The sequence below is a fragment of the Monodon monoceros genome, unplaced genomic scaffold (assembly GCF_005190385.1).
Source record: "Monodon monoceros isolate NGI ecotype Baffin Bay Population unplaced genomic scaffold, NGI_Narwhal_1 Super_Scaffold_5, whole genome shotgun sequence".
Taxonomy (NCBI): Eukaryota; Metazoa; Chordata; class Mammalia; order Artiodactyla; family Monodontidae; genus Monodon; species Monodon monoceros.
The window spans coordinates 64,627,489-64,654,686 of NW_021703782.1; the positions used below are offsets into that span (position 1 = coordinate 64,627,489).

Genomic DNA, 27,198 nt, shown 5'->3' on the forward strand with positions numbered 1-27,198 from the left:
TACTTTATATACTCCGTCGGTCCTTTTACTTTTCACGACATCAAACAATCTTAATACACCCCTCTGAAACACTCACTGAAACTACCTACCAAACTCTGAAGGAAAACAAACGTATTCTACTAAGCTCTGAGTACATTTTTGGCATTTGTTAATTCACAATATAAAGGCTGAATTTTAGCTTTCCTTTATCTCATTTCTAAGTCCTTCAGTCATTGGTATTTATAACATAGTAATCATAATAATACCACTCTTCATTTGTATGTCATGTTACAGCTTTTGTTGAGCTTTCACCTATAGTAGGTTGAGTTGCTTCCACCGTTGAGGTGAATGGGGCAGATACCTCTCTTCTCTTCAGGCAAGAAGAATCCAGGCTTAGAGATGTGGCAGGGCTTCCTCACAGTCCCATAATTAATAAATAGTGGAACCTAGACCAGAATTCAGGTGTGCACATTAGTTTCACACAGTTCTTAAGAACTCCTATGGAATCATTTATTGTGAAATTTTGTTAGCACTGTACATTTTTCATTATTAAAAGCTTTGACCTTTCTTCAGTTAAACTAATTGTTAAATAAATATTTATTTTAGACCTCATGCAAAGAGAAAACTGAATATCTAGAGAAGATGATTCAGAGGAATGAAAGATATAAACAAGATGTGGAGAGGTTCTATGAACGTAAGCGACATTTAGATTTGATTGAGATGCTTGAAGCAAAAAGGCCATGGGTGGTAAGTGTGAGTTATTAAAGGTGAAAATAGTGATTCTTTAATTAGGAGGAAAGTTATAAAGAAGGCACTAATTGTGTATTCAAATTAGGTGCTTTTGTTCATTTTTGCTTTGTATATCATACATAGTAACATTTATCTCTTTCTTTGTGTTATTATATAACTGTGTGCTATGTTGTTATTGCATGTTGATTAAGTCTGTGTCCTTAATTTTTCCAGATTTGAGTCAACAGTTTTGTTTTATAAAATGTTAATGAGCTAAAATGTTTACATATGTAAAAATTAAATCTTTGTCCTCAGGTCACTGAGAATTTACTTTGAGTGTGCTACTAATATCAGCTTCAGCTACAGAGAAAGCTGAAGGATATTAATTGTAATCTTCTACTCATTATGCTTCATAAGCTTACTGAAACTACTGTTTTTAGTCACTCTGTGATGTATACTGTCTAAAACCACAGTTTGGGTCAAAGATTCATTTCCTTCTGTACATTACTTTTCAGTGGGTGAAACAAAATAAGGAAGTTTAATAATGTTTTTAAGGCTAGGATGGAAATAATTATTAGATTGGAGAAATATGTGGCTTTATTTGTGAACTTCTCCCACCCACCCTAACCCCACCACCCCTGCTTCACCCTATCCTTTCCCATAATTCCATTTTCTTAAACTTTTTTCTTCCTTCAGCTCATTTTGATTAGGTTTATCCTATGTCCATTATTATTCTTGCACCTGCTTTATATTTGTCTTTTGAAGTCTTTTGATTTCTCCCTTTTCTTTCAAGATTGATTTCAATCTTTTTTCATTTTTTCCTTTTTTTGGTTTACTCTAATGTTTATTTGTATTCTTTTCTTACCTTTCTTCATCCCATTCATTCTTACTATATGCTCTCTTAGCACTCCCCTTAATTTTTTTTAGCAAATATTTATTAATTCCTGTGACGTGACAAGCATCATTTTCACCTGGTTGCTACATTTTGCTTTTCTCTTGAGCCATTTTACTTTTGTTTTTTCATTTTTATTTTTCATAACTGAGTTTCTTTTGGTTCTTTATATGTTTTTGAATGCCTTCTTTATTGAGAGACTAGAGGAGGTCCTACTGTTAGAAGCCATTAGGATGTAAATTTCAATAACAGGAAGGGATGGAAGACAGAGAGTCTGGCCTAGTGATAGAGATAAGTGCTCAGTGAGTATCACTGAGTTAATCATTATGTTGGTATTTACTATTTCTGAAGTTGTTTCAGAGGGCAAATTTTTTAATAGACCTGCCAAAGGGATTCAAAACCGTCTTTTTCATAGATTTGGTTTCTGCCTGTACCTTGATTTTTGTATTTGTGTTACTTTAAGCTAGGAGTGCATTAACTTCTCTTTCTTGAATTCATTACAAGGAATATGAAAATGTTCGTCAGGACTATGAAGAAGTAAAACTAGCTCGGGACCGAGCGAAGGATGAGGTCAGAAAACTTAAAGAAGGGCAGATTCCTATAACACAACGCATTGAAGAAATTGAAAGGCAGCGTCACAATTTGGAGGCTCGAATCAAAGAGAAGGTACTTTTCTGGCTCAATTTTGGATTTCCTGTATTTTATTTTAGCAAATACAAAAAATATTTTGCAGGTCTTTTAAAATGCTTTGTAGATTTACTTGTTAACTTTAGTTCCTTAAGTTCTTTTACTAGGAATTCTACTACCACAGGTCTTTCAAGGTCCTAATCATCACTTGCTACTTTATAGGCGCTTGCTACTCTATAGAAATTCCGAGACATAAAAAGAGAAAAATGAAATGTTATTGTTTTAATAACAGGAGGATTCAGAGTAGTATTCCTAGAAACGTTTAACTCCTTTTGTGAATTTATTATACATGCTTTGTAACTATGTACCCTTTTGGAGGAATGTAATATAAAAATCCTGATGTTTCTTGGAATAAATAATATAATGGCCTATGGAATATTCTTGATATTTTGAAAATGTAAATTTAAATTTTTTGTGATCATGGCTTTTAACCTTTAGGTGAGATTTTGGCGTCAGATATTGTTTTGAGAATGGACCCTGCAATTCTATATAATCGTTTCTAGGATAAAATAACATGAGGAAATAAATGTGAAGAGATACAGAAACATATGTATGCATATTGCTGCAGCTATTTTTAATATCTATAGGAATAACCTTTCATAGATTTTCAAATAATTGTTGGTATTTTGGGTGATAATTATGAATTTAGTTGGAAAGAAATCATGGAAAATCATTGTGGGTAAACTTAAATAGCAACTTAATATTTGGATGAGTGGGGTCACATAATTGCCTTGCTTGAATTTTTAACTAACTTCCCCTCTTCTGGTTCAATCTTACAGGCAACAGATATTAAGGAGACATCTCAAAAATGCAAACAAAAGCAAGATGTTATAGAAAGGAAAGATAAACATGTAAGATCTTGTATTGAAATTTTTGTTATGTTAATTTGCCCTAACTTTTGTGTTCAGGTGTAGATTATGAGACACCTTCTTGTTTGGGAATTGTCTGAGATCCTCCTCATTCTCTATTTCTTATCTTAATCTGTGAGGGGAACTAAGCTTTGGAAGTATAGCACTTGCACAGAGGATAAATGGGGAAAATGGCTCTAAACTACTCATAGATATGCATTATAGGGTGCAATAGATATGTATTTAATAGGGTGATGGTAAAGTTGGATTTAGTTATCTTAACAGCAGAAATTAAATTATAAGGGATTTATTCTGTTGTTTGTTTATATTAAGAGTTGGGTATTTAAAAAGCTGATTATAAATTCATTGTGCATGGATGGGAGTTGATGACAAAATTATTTTAGGATAATTGGGCAAGAAAGTGGGCTTTTTAGCTAACAGATCCCAAAATGTTTCTGGGGTTCTGTTCTCCAGGACCATTCAGAAACTAAAGTTTGTATTACCTTTCTTAGGGATAGATGCATGTCTTGAAGCATTCCTGGTGTTTAAAGCATGACGTTAATCTCTCAGTTTTCAGCCTTACCCCTTTTCCTATGCCTTTATCTTCAAGTTCCAATCCTCTCTCATTTAACTTCTCCAGAGAATAAACCTCACATTTTCATGACAGAAGCTTGCTTGCTAGCGTTAGTGCTCAAGGTGTGTACATAGAGGTGGTGTGAAGGCATTGGGGTAGGAGGGTAGTGTAGGGTTGGTAGGGGTAATTCTCTATGTGGGGTGTGTGTGTCTTTCTCTCTCTCTTTTTTTTTTTTTTTTAATTTACTTTGGAAGGCTCAACAATAATGTATTTATAGCAAAGTCTCCTTTCTCTAAATCCCTCTAAAGTATGTGCAGGGCAGTCACCATTGTATCCAAATACCCGGTAGAGAAATAGAGACTCAACAAAATTAAACGACTTGCAGAACTCAGAAGTAGCTCCCAGTGCCGCACTCTACTTTCCCCAATGTAAAATAACATTTTCCATAAAAATCTTACTTAATATGTAATGTCTTTTTACTTGACATTTCCTAGTTCTAAGAGTCTCCAGGATATTTTTTTTTAAGAAGAGTCAGTTCTTTTCTTGTTTCTTTCTCTTTCACTCACCCTTTACACTGTGGTTCCTATAATAGGCTGCTAAATTAGTTGTCCCTCTACTACATTTACTCTTCTGAGTATTTATTGAAATCTCCAGTTATTGATGTCTCCTCCCTTATTCCTTTTGTCCTTGTGAGATTGAGCCCTTTTTGCTCCGTTTCTGTTATTTTGTTAGAGTTTAGAAGGAAAAAGGCACAAAGATTCACCTTTAAAACCCCAAACGGGAATACTAAGTTGATAGGTTGTCTAACATTGAACCGTCCTTGCATTTTGTCATAAATCTTACTTGGTATTTTAATATGTTCCTGGATTCAAATAGAAAATCTTCTTTTTAGGATTGTTTTGCACCATCTGAGATTGACCTAAAATTTTATTTTATTCCATCCTTAACTGTTTTTTTTTAGTGTTATGCCAACCTTTTAAGTGGTTTAGTACTCCTAAAACCAATGTTTTCTTTTTTTCCCTTATCATAATTGCCAGTTTGTCACTTTTGTAAGTTCTTGAATTTTTAGCCTTTCTTAATTTTTAATACATTTTAGGGTATAAATTTTTTTCTGGTTATCATTTGGTTATACATTTCATATGTGTGATAAGTACTGCTTTTCTGTTTAAGATTTTATAATTCTCATTTAAATGTTTTTGTTTAAGCTTACATAGGAGTTCTTACTGTTTCAATTTACTTGGATATGGAATTTTTAAGCTTATTAAAAAATGTGTAGTTCCAGTTATATTGCTTTACGATTAATAAATGTGGCCTTTATGACTTTATTTTAGAATTTTTGGAAACCTCTTTTGGACTTTTATATTTGGTTTTGTATGTGTTCTTCATACATTCATAAAGAATGTATTCTGTCTTCAGGGATTTTTTTTATACATATAAATATAGATATATAGCTATATATATATCAAGCTTACTATAACTATGCAAATGTTCTACTTATTTTTTTTTCTTACCAACCTGACATCCATTTTAAAGTATCAGTACCTTCTGTGAATGTAGATTTGTCTATTTTTCCTTGTAATTGTATTAGTTCTTGCTTTCTAGATTTTAAAGCTTTATTGTTTGTTCTTTCTGCATCATGTTTTTACTTTATCTGCTGTAAATAACATATACTGGGTTTTGCTTTGTAATTTTTTCAGTTTGGTGTGAGAGACACTTTTTCATACAGTAAAGGAGTTTAACCAGTTCACATTTACCATTGTTTTCTACTTCCTATGCTTTTTGTTTGATTCTTCCTATTCCCCTTTCTACTTTCTGTTGCTGTTGATCAAGGATTTCTTTTTCCATTTTTTTCCCTAAAGTTATATATTCTAAGCCTATTCTACTGATTACTCTTAAAGTTTAAATAACATATTTTTCTTAATAAAAAAAGTTAATCAGTATTTTCATTCTACTTAATTAAGATCAAAATCTTAGCAAGCTTTTATTTCTTTTTCCTCCTCTTCATGCCAGTGTCATCAGAAATTTTACTTGTCAGTTATTTAAGATGTTATTTTCTACTATCTGTATTTATTTAGACTTAATAATATATTTATTGGCTTATTTGATCATGTTTCTGCTTATATTACACTTCTTCTGATTCTTTCTTTTGAAGAGGTAGGAGTTTTGGGGTTTTTTTTCTTACTGGCTATCTTCTGTAGGTGTTTGAGATGTTCTTTGGGTGATAAACTTTCTGAGTCCCTGTATGTTGCAAACTATCTTCTTTGCAGTCACTATGGAATATTAATATGGCTGGATATTGGATTCTAGATTACAAATTTTTTTTTCCTTAGCACTTTGACAGTCTGCCTCAGTGTCTTCTTGGGTCTAATGTAGTTGGCCCTCCATGTCCATGGATTTTGCATTCGTGGATTCAACCAACCAAGCAAAAATATTTGGGAAAAAAAATATTCCAGAAAGTTCCAAAAACCAAACTTGAATTTGTTATACACCAGCAACTTTTTACATAGCATTTACATTGTACTAGAGATGATTTTTTTTTTATTTTTTACATTTAATGTAATTTTTTTTCATGTTTGCTTTGGGATGGGGAATAGATCACTCAGTAAAAGCATACAGTAAAAACAAAGTATGTCTTACGTACAGCTTTAAAACTACAATAATGATGTACCTTTGCATCCCATACTAATGATGTGTGTAGGTTGTATGCAAATACTATGCTATTTTATGTAAGAGACTTGAGCATCTGTGGATATTGGTAGCTGTAGACGGTGGGGGGAATGGAGAGGTGCTGGAACTAACCCTCTGAGGATACCAGGGGACAAGTGTATTGTTCCTGAAAAGTAGCAGATATGAGAAGTAGCCAGAGACTATGTTAGGTAGACCCTTGAAGAAAAAAGAAAGCAATTTGAATTTGATTGTAAATGCAGTGAGAAACTATAAGAAGGCTTTGAAAGTTTTTAAGCCATAGAGAAACAGTATTTCATATATTCTATTTATTTGTGCATTTATTTATTTTTGGCTGTGTTGGGTCTTCATTGCTGTGTGTAGGCTTTCTCTAATTGCGGCGAGCAGGGGCTACTCTTGTGTTAAATATTTTCTATTGTACCATTTTAATTCCCTTGTTCTTTTGCTGTGTATTTTTTGAGCTACTGTTTTAGTGACTGCCTTTAGAATTATAAATAACATCTTAATTTATGATAATCTATTTCATATTAATATGAACTTGAGTAGTATACAAACTTTGTTCCCATATAGCTCCATTCCCTTCTCCTTCCTTTGTGTTATTGTCATACCAGTTATATTTTTAATCATTATAAGCCTATCAACGTAGTTTTATAATTATTTATATAGTTTCATTTTTGTGGCAATAATTGTGTGATTCTCTGACACCAACTTTGTGTCCTAAAGTTCAATTCAGTTCTGATACTAACTACTTGGAATTAAAGCAGATTCTACAATTTCATGGCTCAGTCTCACAAGGTAGTCCTGGCTTTACATGCCAGTCTCAATTCCCCAGACCTCAGATTTCCTACTCTTCTCTCTGACTTTGCTACAAATTCAGGGATTCCCACAACCCCCCTCCACCGCCAACTTCAGGTTCAGTATTTGCTAGAACGACTCACAGAATACAGGAAGATGTTACACTTAACAATTACCTGTTTATTATAAAGGATACAACTCAGGAACAGCCAAATGAAAGAGGTGCATAGCACAAGGTATGGGGGGTTAGAGTGGTGCAGAGCTTCTAATCCCTTTCTGGGTGCACCACCTTCCCAGCATATGGACATGTTCACTAACCCAGAAGCTCCATAACCGTGTTGTTCAAGAGTTTTATTGAGTTTCATTACCTGGATATGATTGATTAAATTATTGGCTGTTGGTGAGTGAGGTCAATCTCCAGCCTCTCTCTACTCCTTGAGGGCAGGGGGTGAGGCTGAAAGTTCCAACCCCTTAATTATGTGGTTGGTTCTTCTGGTAATCAGTCTCTATTCTGAAGCTGTATAGGGACCCTGCCAAGAGTCGTCTTATTAGCATAAAATCAGGTATCTGCAAAAGGGACTTAGTGTGAATAACAAAAGACACTTCTGTCACTCAGGAAATTCTAAGGTTTTTAAGACCTCTGAGCCAGGAACTGGGGACAAAAAACCAAATATATATTTTTTATTATACCACAACAGTTGTCTTTTATATCAGATAGGAGAAAAGAAGAGTTACAAACAACAGATACATTTTTACTGTCTCTTATTCACATATGTAGTTACCTTTACTGGTGCTCTTTATTTCTTTGTGTAGTTTCAAGTTACTGTCTAGTGTCCTTTCATTTCATTCTGAAAGACTTGCATTAATATTTCTTGTAGGGCAGGTCTGCTAATGGTGAATTCTACCAATATTTGTTTATCTGAGAATGTCTTAAGTTTTCTTTCTTTTGGAGGGATAGTTTTGCTGGGTATAGAATTCTTGGTTTTCTTTCAGTACTTTGAATATAACATCCACTGCCTTCTGACCTTCATGGTTTTTGATGAGGAATCAGCTATTAATCTTATTGAGGATCCCTTGTACATGATGAGTTACTTCTTTCTTGCTTTCAAAATTCTCTCCTTTTCTTTTCAGCAGTTAACTATGTAATTTCTAGATGTGAGTCACCTTTGGTTTATCCTGCTTGGAATTAATGGAGCTTCTTGGATGTGTAGATTAATGTTCTTCATCACAATTGGGAAGCTTAGGGTCATTATTCTTCAGATATTCTTCCTGCTTTCTTTTTTTTCTCTCCTTCTGAGACTCCTGTTACACATATTTTGATATATTTAATGGTGTCCTACATTCTATTTCTTTTTCTTTTTCTTTTTTTCTGTTCCTCAGACTGAATACTTTCAATTGACTTATCTTCAAGCTCACTTAATCTTTGCTTTGCATGTTCAAATCTGCCATTGAGCTCCACTAGTGAATCTTTTATTTCAGTTACTGAACTTTTCAACTGAGGATTTCTACTTGACTCTTTTTTTATAATTTCTCTCTTTATTGATATTCTCTATTCAATAAGACATTGTTCTCTTACTTTCTTTTCCTTAGACATGTTTTCCTTTAGTTCATTGAACATATTTAAAATAGCTGTCTTAAAGTCATTATTTTGTAACTATTTCTGGGCTTCCTCAGGGACATTTTTTGTTGACTGCTGTTTTTTCCTGTGTATGGGTTATACTTTCTTGTTTTGTTGACTGTGTTTTAATTTTTTGTTGAAACTATAAAGTTTAAATAGCAGGATGTGGCAGCTCTGAAATCAGTTGTCCTCCTTTAACCCAGGCTTGTGTTATTTTTGTTTGCTGATGATGTTGTTACTGTTTGTTTTTTTTTAATTACTTTCCTAACTCTGTGAATTCTGTATTCTTTGTCATATGTGACTACTGAAGTCTCGTGCTCAGTTAGTTAATGGTCAGCTAATTATTGGACAGGTATTTTCTCAAATGACTATAATGTCTCCCAATCTAGTATATCTCCCAGTGTTTGTTGAGGGTCTCTGAATGCATGTTGGTTCACACCTTCACCACTCAGCCAGGCATTGTTTTCACTTTCCACCAAGATTCTGTCCTCAAATACTCCCTGAATTGTTGAAAGTGTTGGTTAAGTTCCACTGCTAGTTTACAACTCTGTTTCAGCTTTCACTTCCTATTTGCACAGAATGTTGTGAGAGATAAGGGCCTCCTCAGCTCTTCTAGGGCATGCATACAGCCTTGGGCATGCACAGTCCTAACTCAAGCATGCATATGACCTTCTAGATTCCCAGGAGCTACCAAAACTTCCTATGGGCATCGTATTTTCTAGCTTTTGCTTTTAAATTTTTTGGTTAGCTTATTGTTTGCCACACTGTTATCTCACACCAGGCAGCTCTGTTGTTAAACAATTGCCACTGATTGTTTTTGGCAGCTTCCTCCAAGGAAAAGGGTCTTTTGCAGTGTGCAAGCTATGGAGTCAGGTCAAATGGAGATAAACTTTGCAAGTAAGGTTTTCCTGGAAACTGCCAGACAGATCAGATAATGATAGTTCTCTGAGATTGAGAATGTGAAAGTTCTCTAGCTTTGTGATCTCTCCCGTAGCTCCTAGGCTGCTGATTTCACTATGACTGTGGGCTGTTGGTTTTCAAGGCTGCCAAGGAACTGAGGAGAGGGGAATAGGAATAGGGCATGTTCAAAACACCACAAAGCTTGTTGTTTTTACCAAGATCCGAGCATTTTTCTTGAGTAAATGCTCTCTGGCTTGTTGAAAAGCCTTTGGTTAAATTCCAGAGTTCTGAAAGAGTTAATTTTGATAATTTTTGTCCATGTTTTCACTACTTTTCTGGAGGAGAGGATTTTCAGAGTTCCTTTGCCATTACTGTTGACAGCCAAATCTTTTCTATATCTACAGAAAAATGTTGCTAGGATTTTAATGGGACTTGCATTAAACATATGTCAATTTGGGGAGAATTGAAACCTTTACTATGTTGAATCTTCCAAACTGTGAACACGGTATGTCTCCATTTATTTAGATCTTTGATTTTTTTCCATCAGTATTTTGTAGTTTTCAGCATATAAGTTCTCTATGTTTTGTTGGATTATACCCAAGTTTTTCTTTTGATTTTTCTTTTTCTCTGTTCCTTATTTTTTTAATGGTTTACTTGGGGTGTTTCTTTATAAGCAGTCATGTCATCTACAGATGGAGACAGCTTTATTTCTTCCATTCTGATTTTTATGCCCTTTATTTCCTTTCTTGCCTATTGCACCGGCTAGAAGTTCCAGCACTGTGTTGAATAAGAATGGTTAGAGTGGACATCCTTGCCTTGTTCCTGGTCTTAGGAGGAAAGCATTCATTTTTTCACTATCAAGTATAATGTTAGCTGTAGGGTTTTTTATAGATCAGGAAGTTCTCTATTCCTGTGTTTCTGAGAATATCATGAGTGAGTGTTGGATTTTGTCAGATGCTTTTTCTGCATATCTATTGATACAATCATGCACATGTTCATTTTCAGCTTGTGAAAATGATGGATTACATTGATTTTTGAATATCAGATCAACCTTGCATTTCTGAAATAAACCCTGCTTGGTTATGGTGTATAAATTTATAACTCCTTTTCCGTATTGTTGAATTCTGTTAGCAAACATTTAAAGGATTTTTGTGTCTATCTTCAGAAGCAATATTCTGTGGTTTTCTTTTCATACTTGCCTGCTTTTGGTATCAAGATAATAACTAGCTTCTTAAAATGAACTGGGAAGTGTTCCCTCCTATTCTCAGTTTTGGAAGAGATTGTGTAGAATTTGTGTTAATTCTTCTTTATATATTCTGAATAATTCTCAAATAACACTCTCATGGTCTGGAGATTTGTTTTTGGAGTTTTAAAATTATGAATTCAGTTTACTTAATAGTTACAGGGCAATTCAGATAATCTATTTCGTATTGGTTGAGTTGTGGTAATTAGTGGGGTTTTTTAGGAATTGGTCCATTTTGTCTAAATTGTTAAATTTATGTGTGCATAAATTCTCTTATTATCCTTTGGATGTCAGTAGGTTCTGTAGTGATACTGTTAACCCTGTTTCATTCCTGATGTTGGTAATTTGTGTCTACTTTGTCTTTTTTTTTTGGTAGGGTATGAGGGTGGGGATCATTCTTGCTAGAGGTGTGTTAATTTTGTTGTTTTTTACAAAGAACTAGCTCTTTGTTTCATTGGCTTTTCTCTGTTATTTTTCTAATTTCATTAAAGTCGTTCATATTTTTATTACTTCCTTTCTGCTGCTTGATGTGGGTTTGTTTTGCTCTTTTTCCAGGTTCTGCTCAGATTATTGATTTGAGACTTTTCCTCTTTTCTTGTGTGTATGCACTTAATGCTGTAAGTTTTCCTCTCATCACTGCCTTTACCTGTGTCCTGCAAATTCGGATATGTTGTATTTTTATCTTTGTTCACTTTGATTTTTTTTTTTCCACCTTTCTTGAGATCACAGTTTGTTTATCCATTCATCTGTTGATGGACATTTAGGTTGTTTCTGGTTTAGGGCTATTACCAAAAAATGCCGTGAGTATTCTTGTACAAGTTCTTATGGAATATAACATATGCTCTCATTTCTTTTGGATAATTTCCTAGAAGTGACTATCATAAGTGTACATATAACTTTTGAAGGACTTGCCAAACTGTTTTATTAGCAATTGATTATTGCTAATTGACCAAAGTGATTATTAGCAATTTTTTGTAGCTGTAATTGATAAAAGTTGACTTGTGATTACTTAGAATTATTTTAATGATTCTTCACCATAAATAATTTGAGAAGCACTGCTTGGAGTAGCCCTGGAGGGGTAGATTTAGGTAGCTATAAGAACTCTCCTTACATTGTATAAGATAAAGCAGAGTGAGTACAGATGGAGGTAGGTTGATGGTTTTGAAAGGAGGAGAAGTACTCTGATCAGAGTACTCTGACTGTAACACTGCTGTTAATGAAATATGAGACAGTGTCATTAGCTGGGTGAGTAGAGAGCCTTTAGCAATATAAGATTGAGGAAGGAGGAAAAGATGTGAATTCATCTCAGAATGAGAACATATATTTATTAGAAAAATGTAGTAGGTTTTTCTGAGAGTTCTGAGTGCCTCTTTAAGTTTTGTGGCCATAAATTTGAAGTAAGACCTGTTTTCAAGAGTTTCTCCAATTAGTTTAGTTGTTTAGACACAGATAAATACAACGTATTTATTTAGGTTTAATAAGGACTAAGCTTTTTCCTTGCTAATGTGAGATAGGAATGGTGGAGGGTCAAGAGGCTTTTGCAAGGGAGTGATTCTAGAGTTGTGGAACCTCAGCCAGTTAAGGAAAGGAATGAGGGGGATGGTGGATTGTGAAAAGATAGTAGGGTCAGTGGATTACAGGACCCTGTGCAGTCAAAGGATAGTTGCAGTAGGAAGACCATAGTAAGTGAAAATGTAAGGAAAGGAGATGGTGATCAAAGAGTAGGATTGTGGAAATAGTTTTCAGAGGTGGTATGATTTTTGGTGATCTACATGATCTAGTCAGAGATATAACTATAGATATAATCTAATATAACTGTAGGAGAAGGTGGCTGAGGTGGTGTTTAGGAAAAGACAGTTGAAGAAGTCAAGGAGCACAGAGGCCAAAGAGTTAGACTGATTTTCTGTATGTATGTTGGAGTTCCATTATGGCCAGCATAATGATGGCGAGAAAGACAGTGAGTCAGGTGCTAAAGGCATCAATGAATGAAGAGGGTGAGGAAAGACTTTGAGGGGGGTAGTTAAGATAGCAAAGATAATGGGTGTTAAAGTCTGATCATATGATCTTCAAAGATCTGCAGTGGGGCTCAATTAACGGAGGAAGTAGTACAGTGGAGATTGATAAGGACACCCTCCCCACTTCTGAGTCCTGAAGTGCTCTGAAGAATTATGGGAGGAAAAGGTCACCATTTGAAAGGTCTCTAGGGAGAAGTATCTTCCAGGAATAGCCAAGTTTTAGCTAGAACAAGAAGAGAGAACATTCAGAGAAATTGAAGATAGCAGTAATGGGGATGGTATCCTAGCGAACATGCATGATCCAGGAGGCTTGGACTTACTGTGCCTGAGCTAAACATGGGTGTGATGGAATTAGTTAGTTATGGTAGTTTTTTGGATGAAGGTGGCAAATGAGTTAAAGTTAGAACTCAGAAAATTTAGCTAGGACATGGGACCATCACGCTGCTTTTCAGTTTTTGAGGTCAACGTCAGACAAAGACCTCTTGGTATAAAATTTATTCAGCAGCCCAGTGATTTTTGGTAGCTTGGTGGTCTCTATTTTTCTGGGATTGTAGAGGTTATATTTGTTAAATTTCTTGTCCCTTTTTGATGGACTTGGACTTCCTCATGTGTTTGGTGATTCTTAATTCTCTGTCTCCCATGACATGCCAGTTTATTCTTCTAAAAGCCTTGGACTCCATGGGTTTCCTGGCTGAACACTGTGGCTTCTTGTCTCCTTCCTTCTTTTGGGCCCATTGAACATTGTTAATTTTCAGTCACACACACACACAGTGTTAATTTTTTCAAACATAATATTTTGTCTTTCACTTCTGCATGTTTGTTATAGGAGAGGAGATTTTGGCATGTATTCAGTTCATTATCTTGACACTGTCAAAGCTAAACTTTTAGAAAAGAAAATTGATTATAACCCAAATTTCCAACCGTAGGGAATGGGATAAAATGTGGTATATCTATATAAAAGAACATTATGCAGGTATTAAATTTTTGTTTTGCAAGGACATGGAGGTAATGAGAAACTGCTCTCGATAAATTTTTAGTGATGCCATTTGCTAAAACGTATATGCTCTATTGATGGATATAGACTGGCATTAAAATGTAAATGTTTAAGGACCTTAAGGTTTTAGGTGTTTTTTATTTGTTTTAAGTTTCTATATTTTCCATATTTTCTATATTGAATATGTCATAAATATATACATTTATAATGGGGAGGAAGAGGGAGTAAATTTGACTTGGAAAGAAAGGTAACTAATAAGCAAATTATATGATATGTTAACCTTATCTAATTTAACACAAAATTCTATTTTTGCAAAAAATACATTGGGTGTATGCATCTGTGTCTTGAAGAAAATCATAACTCTGTCTTAGGTAGACCATGTATGGTTTTGATAAAAATTCCACTGGTAAGTTGCATGATCTGGTTTTTTTTAATGACTTACCCTGAATATAAACATACAGATTGAGGATTAAAATCTCAAAATACTAATTTGAAGTGCTAGTAGAAAATAATTTAATGGAAAGAAAATAGTTTATTGTGGTTTTAAACTAGTAGGGTGACATAATCTTCACCATCATTTCTATTGCTGGTTTATTGAAAGTCTGTGGTATACCATGTGACTGTTTTCAGTTTTATGATATATAGTATGTGAAATCTTCCTATAAATATTTAGAAATCTGCTGATTGGCTTTATAAATATTTCGTTTATTTAGCAAATATTTACTGAATGCTAACTATATGCTAACCACTGCCCTAGGTACTTGGAATGTATTGCTGAACAAATAAAGAGACAGGTGGTCTGGTAGGAGTAACAGTTTAATTCTAATAGGATACCTTTTAGTGAGAAAAAAACCCATGTTCTTAGGTTGTTTGCATTTTTAAAACTGTTTTACTATAAAAGCCTAATAACCAGGAGAAAAAACAATCTCCAGTGCTAACCTGCTTTTGTTTTATTAGATTGAGGAGCTTCAGCAGGCTTTAACAGTAAAACAAAATGAAGAGCATGATCGACAGAGGAGAATAAGTAATACCCGCAAAATGATAGAAGATTTGCAAAATGAACTGAAGACCACAGAAAACTGTGAGAACCTTCAACCCCAAATTGATGCCATTACAAATGATCTGAGACGAGTTCAAGATGAAAAGGCATTATGTGAAGGCGAGATAATTGATAAGCGTAGAGAGAGGGAAACTCTAGAGAAGGAGAAGAAGAGTAAGTTTTTTTAAACTTACAGTGAGGACATGTTTATAAAATGGAGATATGTCTCTGTTGATGGGCTTTCTTCTTCCCCTGATCATGTCTCTAAGTGTTCATGTCTGCTTGTTGAGGAAGCTCAGTTCAGTTCTTCCATTTTAGTGTCTTAATTACCTATATCTATTGTGTAATGATTTGCCGCAAGCAGACCATTGTCTTATGTCAGATTATGGCAGTTGATTTAATTCTCTAAAAATACTTTGCTTTATTTTCTTTACAGTCACTCACTTTTCTGTTTTTTCTCAGGTCAAATTTAAGCTCTTCATTCTAGCCTTCATAATCTTCCATTAGCTTTGCTCCTTGAAGCCTGTCCAATTTCATCTTTTTTTTTGTTTGCTATAGACCGTGTGGCTAGATCTATAGCATTATTCAGTTAGAGGAGATCTTACATTCTGTCTGCTCAGTATATATGACTAAGGTCAGTTAGTAAAAAAATTTGTTTATATGTTTAGCAAAATGCTAGGTGTATGGTTTAAAAAAAATAATAACACTAGACAAGAAGGGTGGCCCAGTGCCTTTCCAACTTCCAGACCCACTGTCAAGAGTAAGCACTCTTAACTATTTCAGTAATTTTTTCTAATAGTCTTTCATATATCTTAATCATATTTTTATTTTACCATGTCTTGGTTAATCAACTTTAGATATCATCTTTTAATATTTTGTTGCTTCAGATGTGGATTTCAACTCATGACACCTCCCCTACCTATTATTGTAATTCCCCAAATGGGATTCTTATATTAATATTAGTAATCATTAACATTTATTAATGTTTATTTATTACCAATAATATTCTTTTTTTTGTCATTTAATATTTGTTGATAATGCTTGAATGCACATTTATAAGCTAAAAATACTAATACTCCTAGCCTTTCTTTTTACTTTCCTCCCTTTAATTCTTTAATATGTACTCTGGTTTTTATAGTTTAAAGGCTGAAAACATACTTTATTGAGAACCATAATTAAGTTTTATATGGTCTGTTTATGGGTTGATTCTACTAGCTAGAAATATTAAGTATTATTTATGTTATTACAACAATAAAACTTGCTCACAGCAGAGCCAAGTAGTGCATTATGATCTAATTTCTGTTCATTGATAATTTTTTTTTAGGATTTTAATTTACCAATTTTTAGAAACACCATTTACTTTAGCATTTCCTTAAATTGGGAAAAAAATTATCAGGCATTCTCTTGAGTTTTGAGACCTTCCATCCTCCTCCCATCTAAACTGATTGTTCTCAAGGTCTCCTTATGGCTGTTACCTAGGACTTGTCCCACACCTCTTCTGTGTTGAATAAAAAGCTATTCCTGAATTCTGTGTCTTCATTTTTCTTAAATTACTTCCTTGTTTTGTAAGAGTACATCTTCACATAACTTCCTAAGAAGAGATATTTGGGAATTAATTTGAGTCTTTGCATCCCTGAAAAATCTTTACTTCATTATCCCCTTTTTTATTTTGGTGTTATAAAAATCTAGCTTGAAAATAGTTTTTCTTTCAGAATCCTGAAGGCCTATTGCCATTGTCTTTTGATAGGAAATCTAGTGTTTTCTCATTATTTTGTATGTGACCTATTTATTTTTGGTAGTTTAAAGATCATCTTTTATCCCAGGTGTTTAGAAACTTAAGAATGATTTGTCCAGGGTGGGTCTTTTTCACTGTGTTGGGTACTTGCTGACTGGTGTTTATAACCTTTAGATCTAAGATACTCTTTTATGTTATTAATAGATTATTTCGCTAATTAAAGTTTTCAGAGGAATAATGCTTTATTTTCCAATTTTAGGTGTGGATGATCATATTGTGCGTTTTGACAACCTTATGAATCAAAAGGAAGATAAGCTGAGACAGAGATACCGTGATACATATGATGCTGTTTTATGGCTGAGAAATAACAGAGACAAATTTAAGCAAAGAGTCTGTGAACCCATAATGCTCACGGTAAGAAATTTGTTCATCTTAGTAGTATCTGTTAGTTTTATTATTGTAATCATTGTAGGTTTTGTTGTTTTAAGAATTCTTAGTCTTCTTAACACCCTGCTTTTCCATTAGTAGACTTGTGGCATCTGGTATGCTGCTGAATCCATACATGAGCTTTTTAAAGGGTCCTTGATAATAAACCTATGAACTTTTTCTTGATAGAAGTATGAAACTGGCAACTTATTGACCAAGAATCATGTGTAAACTTGGTTAGCTGGTTTCCTTCTGGCAATTGCTATTCTTCGGTTATAACAGGCAATATATTAAATGCTGCCAAAGGGGTAGAAAACTGCTATAAATAAATACAGTTGATATGGAGCACCTGACAGGATAGACAACAAAATCATCTGCTACAAAAATAAAGCATTCTGAGGATCCTGAGAATGAAACCAACAATTTATTGACCTTATAAACATTTGATAAGTCTTATTAATGATCATGAGTCATCAAGAATAGGGCAAGCTGTGTTTAGTAAATCATTTAATGAAATGTGGGTGTGGATTTACTAGGAAAATTTCCATCTAAAATATTTTAAATGGTAAGTTGGGCCATGAGAAGAAATGAAAAAGTAAAACCCACATTCTTTGCTAATGACATGTTTTATACACACACACACACACACACACACACTTAAAACTTCAAAATGATAAAAGGATTATTTTTGCTAGATGATTTTTTTTTTTTTGGAAAGAATTCACTGTAGATCCTTGTAGGATTCATGAAAAGTTCTATATTCTGTAACTCCTGTTAATATTATGCTTTATTCAAAGTCATTTCATCTAGTTTGCATTATATTAGCAAAATTAGTGTGCATAATACTGTATTCTCTTCTTGCTCAGGTATGAATCATTAGAATATTTTTGCTCGATCAAGAAGGGAATACCTATTTTGGATGCAGACATTACTGTTTTGATTAATCCAGTAAGGATTGAAAGAAAACACAAGAAGAAATACTGTGACCCTTAGTATTATAAATTAGAATGCAGGTGTAATTTTCAACAGATTCTTATTAAAATGCCAACCTCAAAACAATACCTCTGGACTTTATTAGATTTGTCATCCTCTTGTCACTTGATTTCCTGATAGTAGCCTATCACCAAGTCAGATTACTAGCTGGCATATATTTACTTTTTAAATTACATTTGAGTCTGAGATAAAGGGAGATACTCTGTTATCTTACCCTTCCTGGAACAACCTTTTACTTTTACTACCACCTTCTTCCAACTGTATCCTGCCCATACATTTACCTAACCCTTCAAAATCTAATTGAAATGCATTGTACCACCTCCATAGGCCTTTAAAATGTTGCCATAGGTCTCTATTTACTAATACAAAGGGACATTTATGATATGTTAATGACTTATAAAACAGATTACAGGATAGGGTATATAGAAAGATTTCATTTTTAAAAATTGTGAAACAGGAGTCTGCCATCAACCACCAGAACATCTTGGAAAGCTACACCTCCTGTGTCTACCTGTCCATGTCTTACTACTTTGTAAAGATGTGGCTCTGAAGAACTTTGCCAGATATTTTCTTCACCAATCTCATGAGGAGAAGGAGCTCGCTAAGAAGCTGATGAAGGTTCAGAACCAACAAGGGGCCAAATCTTCCTTCAGGATATCAGGAAACCAGACAATGAATGCAATGGAGTGTGTGTTACACTTGGAAAAAATTGTGTATCAGTCACTACTGTAAATACACAAACTGACCAATGACAAAAATGACCCCTACTTGTGTGACTTCTCTGAGACTCATTACCTAAACGAGCAGGTGAAAGTCATCAAAAAAATAGATGACTGTGTAACCAACTTATACAAGATATGGGCCCCAGAATCTGATATGGCAGAATGTCTCTGATAAATGCACCCTGGGGAAGAGTGATAATGAGAGCTAAGTCCTATGCTGGCTTATCCATAACTATAAAAAAAGATGACTTCCTATGGTGATATTGGGATTACTTTACCCTTTCTGTAAGTTGTAGCAAACACCCACTTTATTTTTTTTTTCATTTGTACCATTCCTTACAACAAAGTATTGAGTTGGCCAAAAAGTTCCTTTGGGTTTTAAGTAAAAACACATTTTTCATTTTCACCAATAACATTATTGAACAACGTATTCACCCTTTTGTTCCACTACCTTTTATCATTTTTCAGGCGACTTCATAATTCCATCTTCCCAAAACTTTCTATCTTTTTGAGCAAAGAACTGTTCTAGGTGCCTTTTACAGTCTCCTAGGGAATTGAAAATTTTTCCATTAAGAGAATTTTGTAAAGACTGAAATAAATGGAAATCCAAAGGTGCAATGTCTGGTGAATATGGCAGATGAATCAGAACTTCCCAGCCAAGCAATAAGCATTTTTGCCTGGTCATCAAAGAAACATGCCATCTTGCATTATCCTGATGGAAGATTATGCATTTTCTGTTGACTAACTCCGGACGCTTTTCGCCAAGTGCCGCTTTCAGTTGGTTGAATTCGGGGCAGTACTTATTGGAATTAATCGTGTGGTTTTCCGGAAGGAGCTCATAATAGAGGACTCCCTTCCAATCCCACCATATACACAACATCACCTTCTTTGGATGAAGACCGGCCTTTCGTGTGGTTGGTGGTGGTTCATTTCACTTGCCCCACAGTCTCTCCTGTTCCACATTATTGTACAGTATCCACTTTTCATGGCCCATCACAATTTTTTTAAAAAACAGAACGTTTTCATCACGTTTAAGTAGAGAATCACATTCAGAAATAACGGTCAAGAAGGTTTTTTTCACCTAACTTATGTGGAACCCAAACATCAAAGCAAGTAACATAACCAAGCTGATGCAAATGATTTTCAACACTTGATTTGGATGCTACGAGTATGTCGGCTATCTCCTGCTTGGTATAAAGTCAGTTGTTCTCAATTAACGTCTCGATTTGATAGCTGTCAACTTCAACTGGTCTACCCGACTGTGGAGCATTGTCCAGCGAGAAATCTCCAGCACGAAACTTCGCACACCACTTTTGACACATTCAGTCAGTCATAGCACCTTCTCCATATGCTGCACAAATCCTTTTTTTGCATTTCAGTTGCGTTTTTACCTTTCTTAAAATAATAAAGAATAATATGCCGAAAATGTTGCTGTTTTCTTCCATCTTCAGTATTAAAATGGCTACACAAAAATTCACCAATTTTGATTTTTTTTTTAAATACACGCTGATATGACAGCTGTCACAATATAGTCTAACAAAGTTGTTTTGAACGAAGTTAAAGACAACTAAGCACTAGAGCCATCTTTTGGAAAAACCAAATGAACTTTCTGGCCAACCCAATAACTTGGTACCAAAAAAATTGTGAAATGGGCTTCCCTGGTGGCGCAGTGGTTGAGAGTCCGCCTGCCGATGCAGGGGACACGGGTTCGTGCCCCAGTCTGGGAGGATCCCACATGCCGTGGAGTGGCTGGGCCCGTGAGCCATGGCCACTGAGCCTGCGCGTTGGGAGCCTGTGCTCTGCAACGGGAGAGGCCACAACAGTGAGAGGCCTGCGTAACGCAAAAAAAAAAAAAAAAAAAAGTGAAACAGTAGACATCTAATGTTTGTAGTGTTTATGTCTGGGTGATGGTATTTTATATGGCTTTGATTTTTTCATTTGTTTGCTTGGTTTTTAGTTTTCCCATCTTTCTATACTGATCAATATTCTGTAATTTAAAATAATACTAACATTTATGTGACAAGCAGTCTACTGATTTTTTTTTGTATTATTTCTTTTAATCCACATTTAGTCCCTTGAGATATAGACTGTTTTACTCTACCCATTTTAGGATGAAGTAACTAAAGCTCTCAGAGATTTAGGTGGTACTTGATTAAGGTCATACATAGGAATGGAAGTGACATCTGTCTGATCCCAGAGCCCTAGATCTTGAACTATCTTAGTATCTTCCATAGCACTGAGCCTCAAGTGCAAAAATGTCTAATTAGTTAGTATTTTTTGAGTAAGTAATTAAGTTTATGCTCTAGTAGTACAAAGCTAGGGTTTCTCTTGAAAGCACCAATAGTTATAATTAATCCATAGCAAGTTTTTTCATTAGTTTCATAAAGTTTTATTTAGGCCTTTGTATTTTTATACTAATTAGTTTTGCCATGGATAGCATGAATTCCTCTTAAAGATTAAGAAGAAAAATATTAAAAGTTTGGGGACAGATGAGAAATGTTTATACTCAGGTTACAATCTAACCCTATTTCAAATGTTTTCAGTGAGTTGGCCAGAAGGGAACTTTTTATTTCTTAGATGGTATCAAAATCAATATGCATTAGGTGCTGTTAAAGTCTTGGCTTTTGTTTTACTATGTCTTGGACAGTAAATTAAATAGATGTTTAAAAATGTTGACTCTTCAATACCAAACTGTTCTTTTTTGGTCTACTTTTTTCTCAATTTATTTAACCTAATTAAATAAATCTAAGTTAAGTATAATTATGTTCTAGTAGTCAGTTTGGGTTTCATGAAAATCAGCTTTTCTTTTTGTTTTGTTTAGATCAATATGAAAGATAACAAAAATGCCAAATATGTTGAAAATCATATTCCATCAAATGACTTGAGAGCTTTTGTGTTTGAAAGTCAAGAAGATATGGAGGTTTTCCTCAAAGAGGCAAGTACTGTAATATTTTAATTCACTTCACACTTAGCTTCCAGTGCTTGAGTTTTCAACCTCAACCTAGAGCAAAAAATGATAATGACCTATTTTACCATCAGTAACTCTTGTGTAAAATTATTCAAATTTGCTAATTTCTTTTGTCTATACCACTGAGGATTGAATTAGTTTTATAAGAGGAACAACAGCCCATAATTCCATCTTTAACATTTTTTGAAATTACCATTGGGAATTAATATGAAGAGTAATTGTCACATTGTTTTAAGAGAAACATCATAATGATGAGACTTTGGTCTTGGACATCCTTTTAGGAAATGTATTGGAATGAACTCCGTTTTTCTTTGCGGGGAATATAATGTTGTTGCTCATTATAAATAAAAAACTTTAAAAAGAATGAGAAAAACACTACTGACCAAGAATATAAGCCACTGGAAGACATCATGGCTTAGTTAAGAGTATAGACTCTACAGATAGGCTACCAGGCTTTGAATTCCGACTTTACAGCTGATTTCAGCAAGTTGACTAAATGTTCTGTGTCTTAATTTCTTCACTATAACGTGGAGATAATATCTACTTCAAAAGATGGTTGTGATGATTAAATAATTTATTAAATGAAAAAGTTTAGAACAGTTTGTTGGGTACTATTGTTTTTATTATATATTGTTATATATCTGTATAATACATATTGTTAGCTATGTATGTTACTATCCTTGCCAGTAAGATTTCTTTTTCCTTTTGCAATACGCCGTCTACTTTTTAAAAAGCCCTGGAAAGATGAGGTTTAGATTTTGTTTTGTTTAAACTTTTTCTAGTAAGTCTAAGTGAGGACAGGACCATGAATCGGCTTAAGTAGTCCTCTATTTCTCTGGTACACAAGTGATTGGAAAGAATCTTTACTTTCTTTGGCTTTTACGTATTGCCCTCCTTCTGGTTTGGAGTTGACAGGGAATGTGAATAAAAGATGACTGGATAAAAAAGTTGAATCTACAGAATTATAAAATGGTCTCCAAAAAATTAAGCATTTGTGTTATTTAGAACTATTTAAGCCTAAACAGTGAGTTCTTGAACTGATGTCACTGAGGAAGTAGGTTACTTGGATTACAAGTCTGTGAGACATGACACAGTGTGAAGGGTCTGGAGTCAGGTGTAATTAGATGATTTCTATTTTGCAAATGGCCAGCTTAGCCTACACTGAGTAACTGGATTTGCCTCAAAAACTCATGCTTCTTCCCCTGTGCTAAGAATTTGAACCATATATTAATAATATGACAGGTTCCTGGAAATTTGACCTTTTTTTTTTTTTTCTTGTACTGTGACAACTTTCCATAGGGGCTCATCATTAGGACTAGAACTTCCTCTTACATGTATCACTTTTTGTATGTATATTTTAAATTTTGAAATATATTGTATATAACCTCCTCCTGTAATTATATCTACTAGAGTACCATTTCCCATCCTTCAGTAACTTACAAACCTTCTTCATGGTGTTTGCCATTTCTGCATACTACCATGTACTACCATCACAATTTTTTGCCATATCTGGGTACTAACTATATTATTATTTAAAATTTTTCTTTAAATCACTTCACTTCTTGTTACTGAAATGAAATATTCTGAAAGGAGGTATAATGTCATTACCAGATTAGAAAAACAAATAATTTACATTACAGTAAAGACAGTAAAAGCAGTGTTAGTAAATCCTAGATCTGTACTGTTGCTTCTCGAAAGCAGATGATATGATTTTTTTAAAAGGAGGTAATAAGGAGTTAAAGACATGATGACACCGTATGTAACTTACTCATTGGTATGATTAGAAATATTGAAAGGGAATTGAAAAGGAAATTACTTTCTCATTGTATAATTCAATTTTATTTAGTGTAGCCACTAAAACAATAGATTTTTAAAACTTAAATGAATTCTGCATACTAGTATCATTGATACATTGACTCATGGCCAATATTGTTTCATCATACCTCCACTCTATTTTTTTTAATAACTTATTTTGATATAACTTCAAACTTATAGAAAAGTTGCAAGAGTCATACATATGCTCCTATATACCTTTTACCCAGATTTACAATAATTATTCACATTTTGCCCTATTTGCTTTATTGATTTTTTCGTTTTTTTAATTTTTAATTTATATTGGAGTATAGTTGATTAACAGTGTTGTGTTAGTTTCAGGTATACTGCAAAAGTGATTCGGTTATGCACATACATGTATCTATTCTTCTTCAAATTCTTTTCCCATTTAGGTTATCACAGAGTATTGAGTAGAGTTCCCTGGGCTATACAGTAGGTCCTTGTTGGTTGTGTATTTTAAATATAGCAGTGTGTACATGTCAATCCCAAACTGCTAATCTATCCCTCCCCCCCCCCACCCTTCCCCCTTGGTAACCATAAATTCATTCTCTAAGTCTGTAAGTCTGTTTCTGTTTTGTAAATAAGTTCATATGTATCAATTTTTTTAGATTCCACATAAAGCCGTATCATATGATATTTGTCTTTCTCTGTCTGACTGACTTCACTTAGTATGATAATCTCCAGGTCCATCCATGTTGCTGCAAATGGCATTATTTCATTCTTTTTAATGGCTGAGTAATATTCCATTGTATATATGTACCACATCTTCTTTATCCATTCATCTGTTGATGGACATTTAGGTTGCTTCCATGTCTTGGCTACTGTAAGTAGTGCTGCGGTGAACATTGGGGTGCATGTATCCTTTCGAACCATGGTTTCCTCTGGATATATGCCCAGGAGTGGGATTGCTGAATCATATGATAGCTCTAATTTTAGTTTCTTAAGGAACCTCCATACTGTTCTCCATAGTGGCTGTACCAATTTACATTCCCACCAACAGTGCAAAAGGGTTCCCTTTTTTCCACACCCTCTCCAGCATTTATTGTTTGTTGACTTTCTGATGATGGCCACACTGACTGGTGTGAGGTGATGTTTCTTTTTTTAAAATATATGTATTTATTTATTTATTTTTGGCTGCATTGGGTCTTTGTTGCTGCGTGCGGGCTTTTCTCTAGTTGGGGCAAGCGGGGGCTACTCTTCGTTGCGGTGCACGGGCTTCTCGTTGCGATGGCTTCTCTTGTTGTGGAGCATGGGCTCTAGGCACGCAGGCTTCAGTACTTACGGCATGTGGGCTCAGTAGTTGTGTCTCGTGGGCTCTAGAGTGCAGGCTCAGTAGTTGTGGCACATGGGCTTAGTTGCTCCACAGCATGTGGGATCTTCCTGGACCAGGGCTTGAACCCAGGTTCCCTGCATTGGCAGGCGGATTCTTAACCACTGTGGCACCAGGGATGTCCTTTTTTTTTTTTTTTTTTTTTTTTTGAGGTGATATTTCATTTTAGTTTCTAAATGCAAATCTTTTTTGGAGAAATGTCTATTTAGGTCTTCTGCCCATTTTTTGATTGGGTTGTTTGTTTTTTTGATATTGAGCCGCATGAGCTGTTTGTAAATTTTGGAAATTAATCCCTTGTTAATCTCTTTGTTTGCAAGTATTTTCTCCCATTCTGTGGGTTGTCTTATCATTTTGTTTATGGTTTCGTTTGCTGTGCAAAACCTTTTGAGTTTGATTAGGTCCCATGCTTATTTTTGTTTTTATTTCCATAACTCTAGGAGACAGCTTGAAAAAGATATTGCTGCGATTTATGTCAAAGAGTGATCTGCCTATATTTTCCTCTAAGAGTTTTATAGTATCTGGTCTTATATTTAGGTCTTTAATCCATTTTGAGTTTATTTATATGTATCTTGTTAAAGAATGTTCTAATTTCATTTTTTCATGTGTAGCTGTCCAGTTTTCCCAGCACCATTTATTGAAGAGACTCTCTTTTCTCCATTGTATAGTCTTGCCTCCTTTGTTGTAGATTCATTGACCATATGTGTGTGGGTTTATTTCTGGGCTTTCTATCCTGTTCCATTGATCTGTATTTCTGTTTTTGTGCCAGTACCATACTGTTTTGATGACTGTAGCTTCTTATTGCCATTTTGTTAATTGTTTTGGATTTGTTTTTGTACGTGTTTTTTCTTCCCTTCCTCTTTTTTTCTCTTGTGATTTGATGACTAACAGTAGTGTTGTGTTTGGATTCCTTATTCTTTTCTGCATGTGTATCTATTGTATATTTTCAGTGTGCAGTTACCATGAGGTTGTGGTATAGCATTCTATATATAAACAAGATTGTTTTCAGTTGCTGATCTTTTAATTTAAAATGCATTTCCAATATCCTGCCTTTGTGCTCTCCTTGTAATTGCTGGTTTTGATATCATATTTGTTTAGCAGATGATTTCCTACCTTTACTGTATGTTTGCCTTTACCAGTGAGCTTTTCCATTCATAATTTTCTTGTTTCTAGTTGTGGCCTTTTCTTTTCCACCTAGAGAAGTTCCTTTAGCATTTGTTGCAAAGCTGGTCTGATGGTGCTGAATTCTCTTAGCTTTTTCTTGTCTGGAAAGCTTTTGATTTCTCTGTCGAATCTGAATGAGAGCCTTGCTGGGTAGAGTATCCTTGGTTGTAGATTCTTCCTTTTCATCACTGCCTTCTGGCCTGCAGGGTTTCTGCTGAGAAGTTAGCTGATAACCTTATGGGAGTTCCCTTGTACATTATTTGTTACTTTTCCCTTATTGCTTTTAATATTTTTTGTCCTTAATTTTTGTCATTTTGATACCATGTATCTTGGCATGTTCCTTCTTGGGTTTATCCTGCCTGGGACTCTGCTTCCTCTGTGCTTCCTGGACTTGGGTGACTGTTTCCTTTCACATATTAGGGAAGTTTTCAGCCATTATCTCTTCTAATATTTTCTCAGGTCCTTTCCATCTCTCTCCTCCTTCTGGGACCCCTATAATGTGACTGTTGGTGTGTTTAATGTTGCCCCAGAGGTCTCGTAGACTGTCCTCATTTCTTTTCATTCTTTTTTCTTTATTCTGTTCCACAGCAGTGATTTCCACCATTCTGTCTTCCAGCTCACTTACCAGTTCTGCCGCTGTTACTCTGCTATTGATTCCTTCTAGTGTATTTTTCATTTCAGTTATTGTATTGTTCATCTCTGTTTGTTGTTTAGTTCTTCTAGGTCTTTGTTAAACATTTCTTGTGTGTCTTCTAGATCTGTGCCTCCATTCTTTTTCCAAGATCTTGGGTCGTCTTTATTGTCATTACTCTGAATTCTTTTTCAGGTAGATTGCCTATCTCTACTTTACTTAGTTGTTCTTCTGGGGTTTTATCTTGTTCCTTCATCTGGAACATATTCCTGTGCTGTCTCATTTTGCCTAACTTTCTGTGATTACAGTTTCCATTCTGCAGGCTGCAGGCTTATAGTTCTTCTTGCTTCTGCCATCTGCCCCCTGGTGGATGAGGCTGTCTAAGAGGCTTGTGCAGGCTT

At 34.6% G+C, this 27,198-nt stretch overlaps 1 protein-coding gene across 2 annotated transcripts in view; it reads left to right on the plus strand.

The window, feature by feature from the left end:
- SMC5 (structural maintenance of chromosomes 5) overlaps positions 1-27,198 on the plus strand; it is a 103,559-nt gene that overhangs the window by 40,705 nt on the left and 35,656 nt on the right. For both annotated transcript variants that reach the window (XM_029201848.1, XM_029201849.1), the window contains exons 6-11: positions 586-726; positions 2,105-2,266; positions 3,067-3,138; positions 14,917-15,172; positions 16,993-17,147; positions 21,696-21,809. In XM_029201848.1, the coding sequence (XP_029057681.1) occupies positions 586-726; positions 2,105-2,266; positions 3,067-3,138; positions 14,917-15,172; positions 16,993-17,147; positions 21,696-21,809 (900 nt within the window). The remainder of the gene's footprint in view (positions 1-585; positions 727-2,104; positions 2,267-3,066; positions 3,139-14,916; positions 15,173-16,992; positions 17,148-21,695; positions 21,810-27,198) is intronic.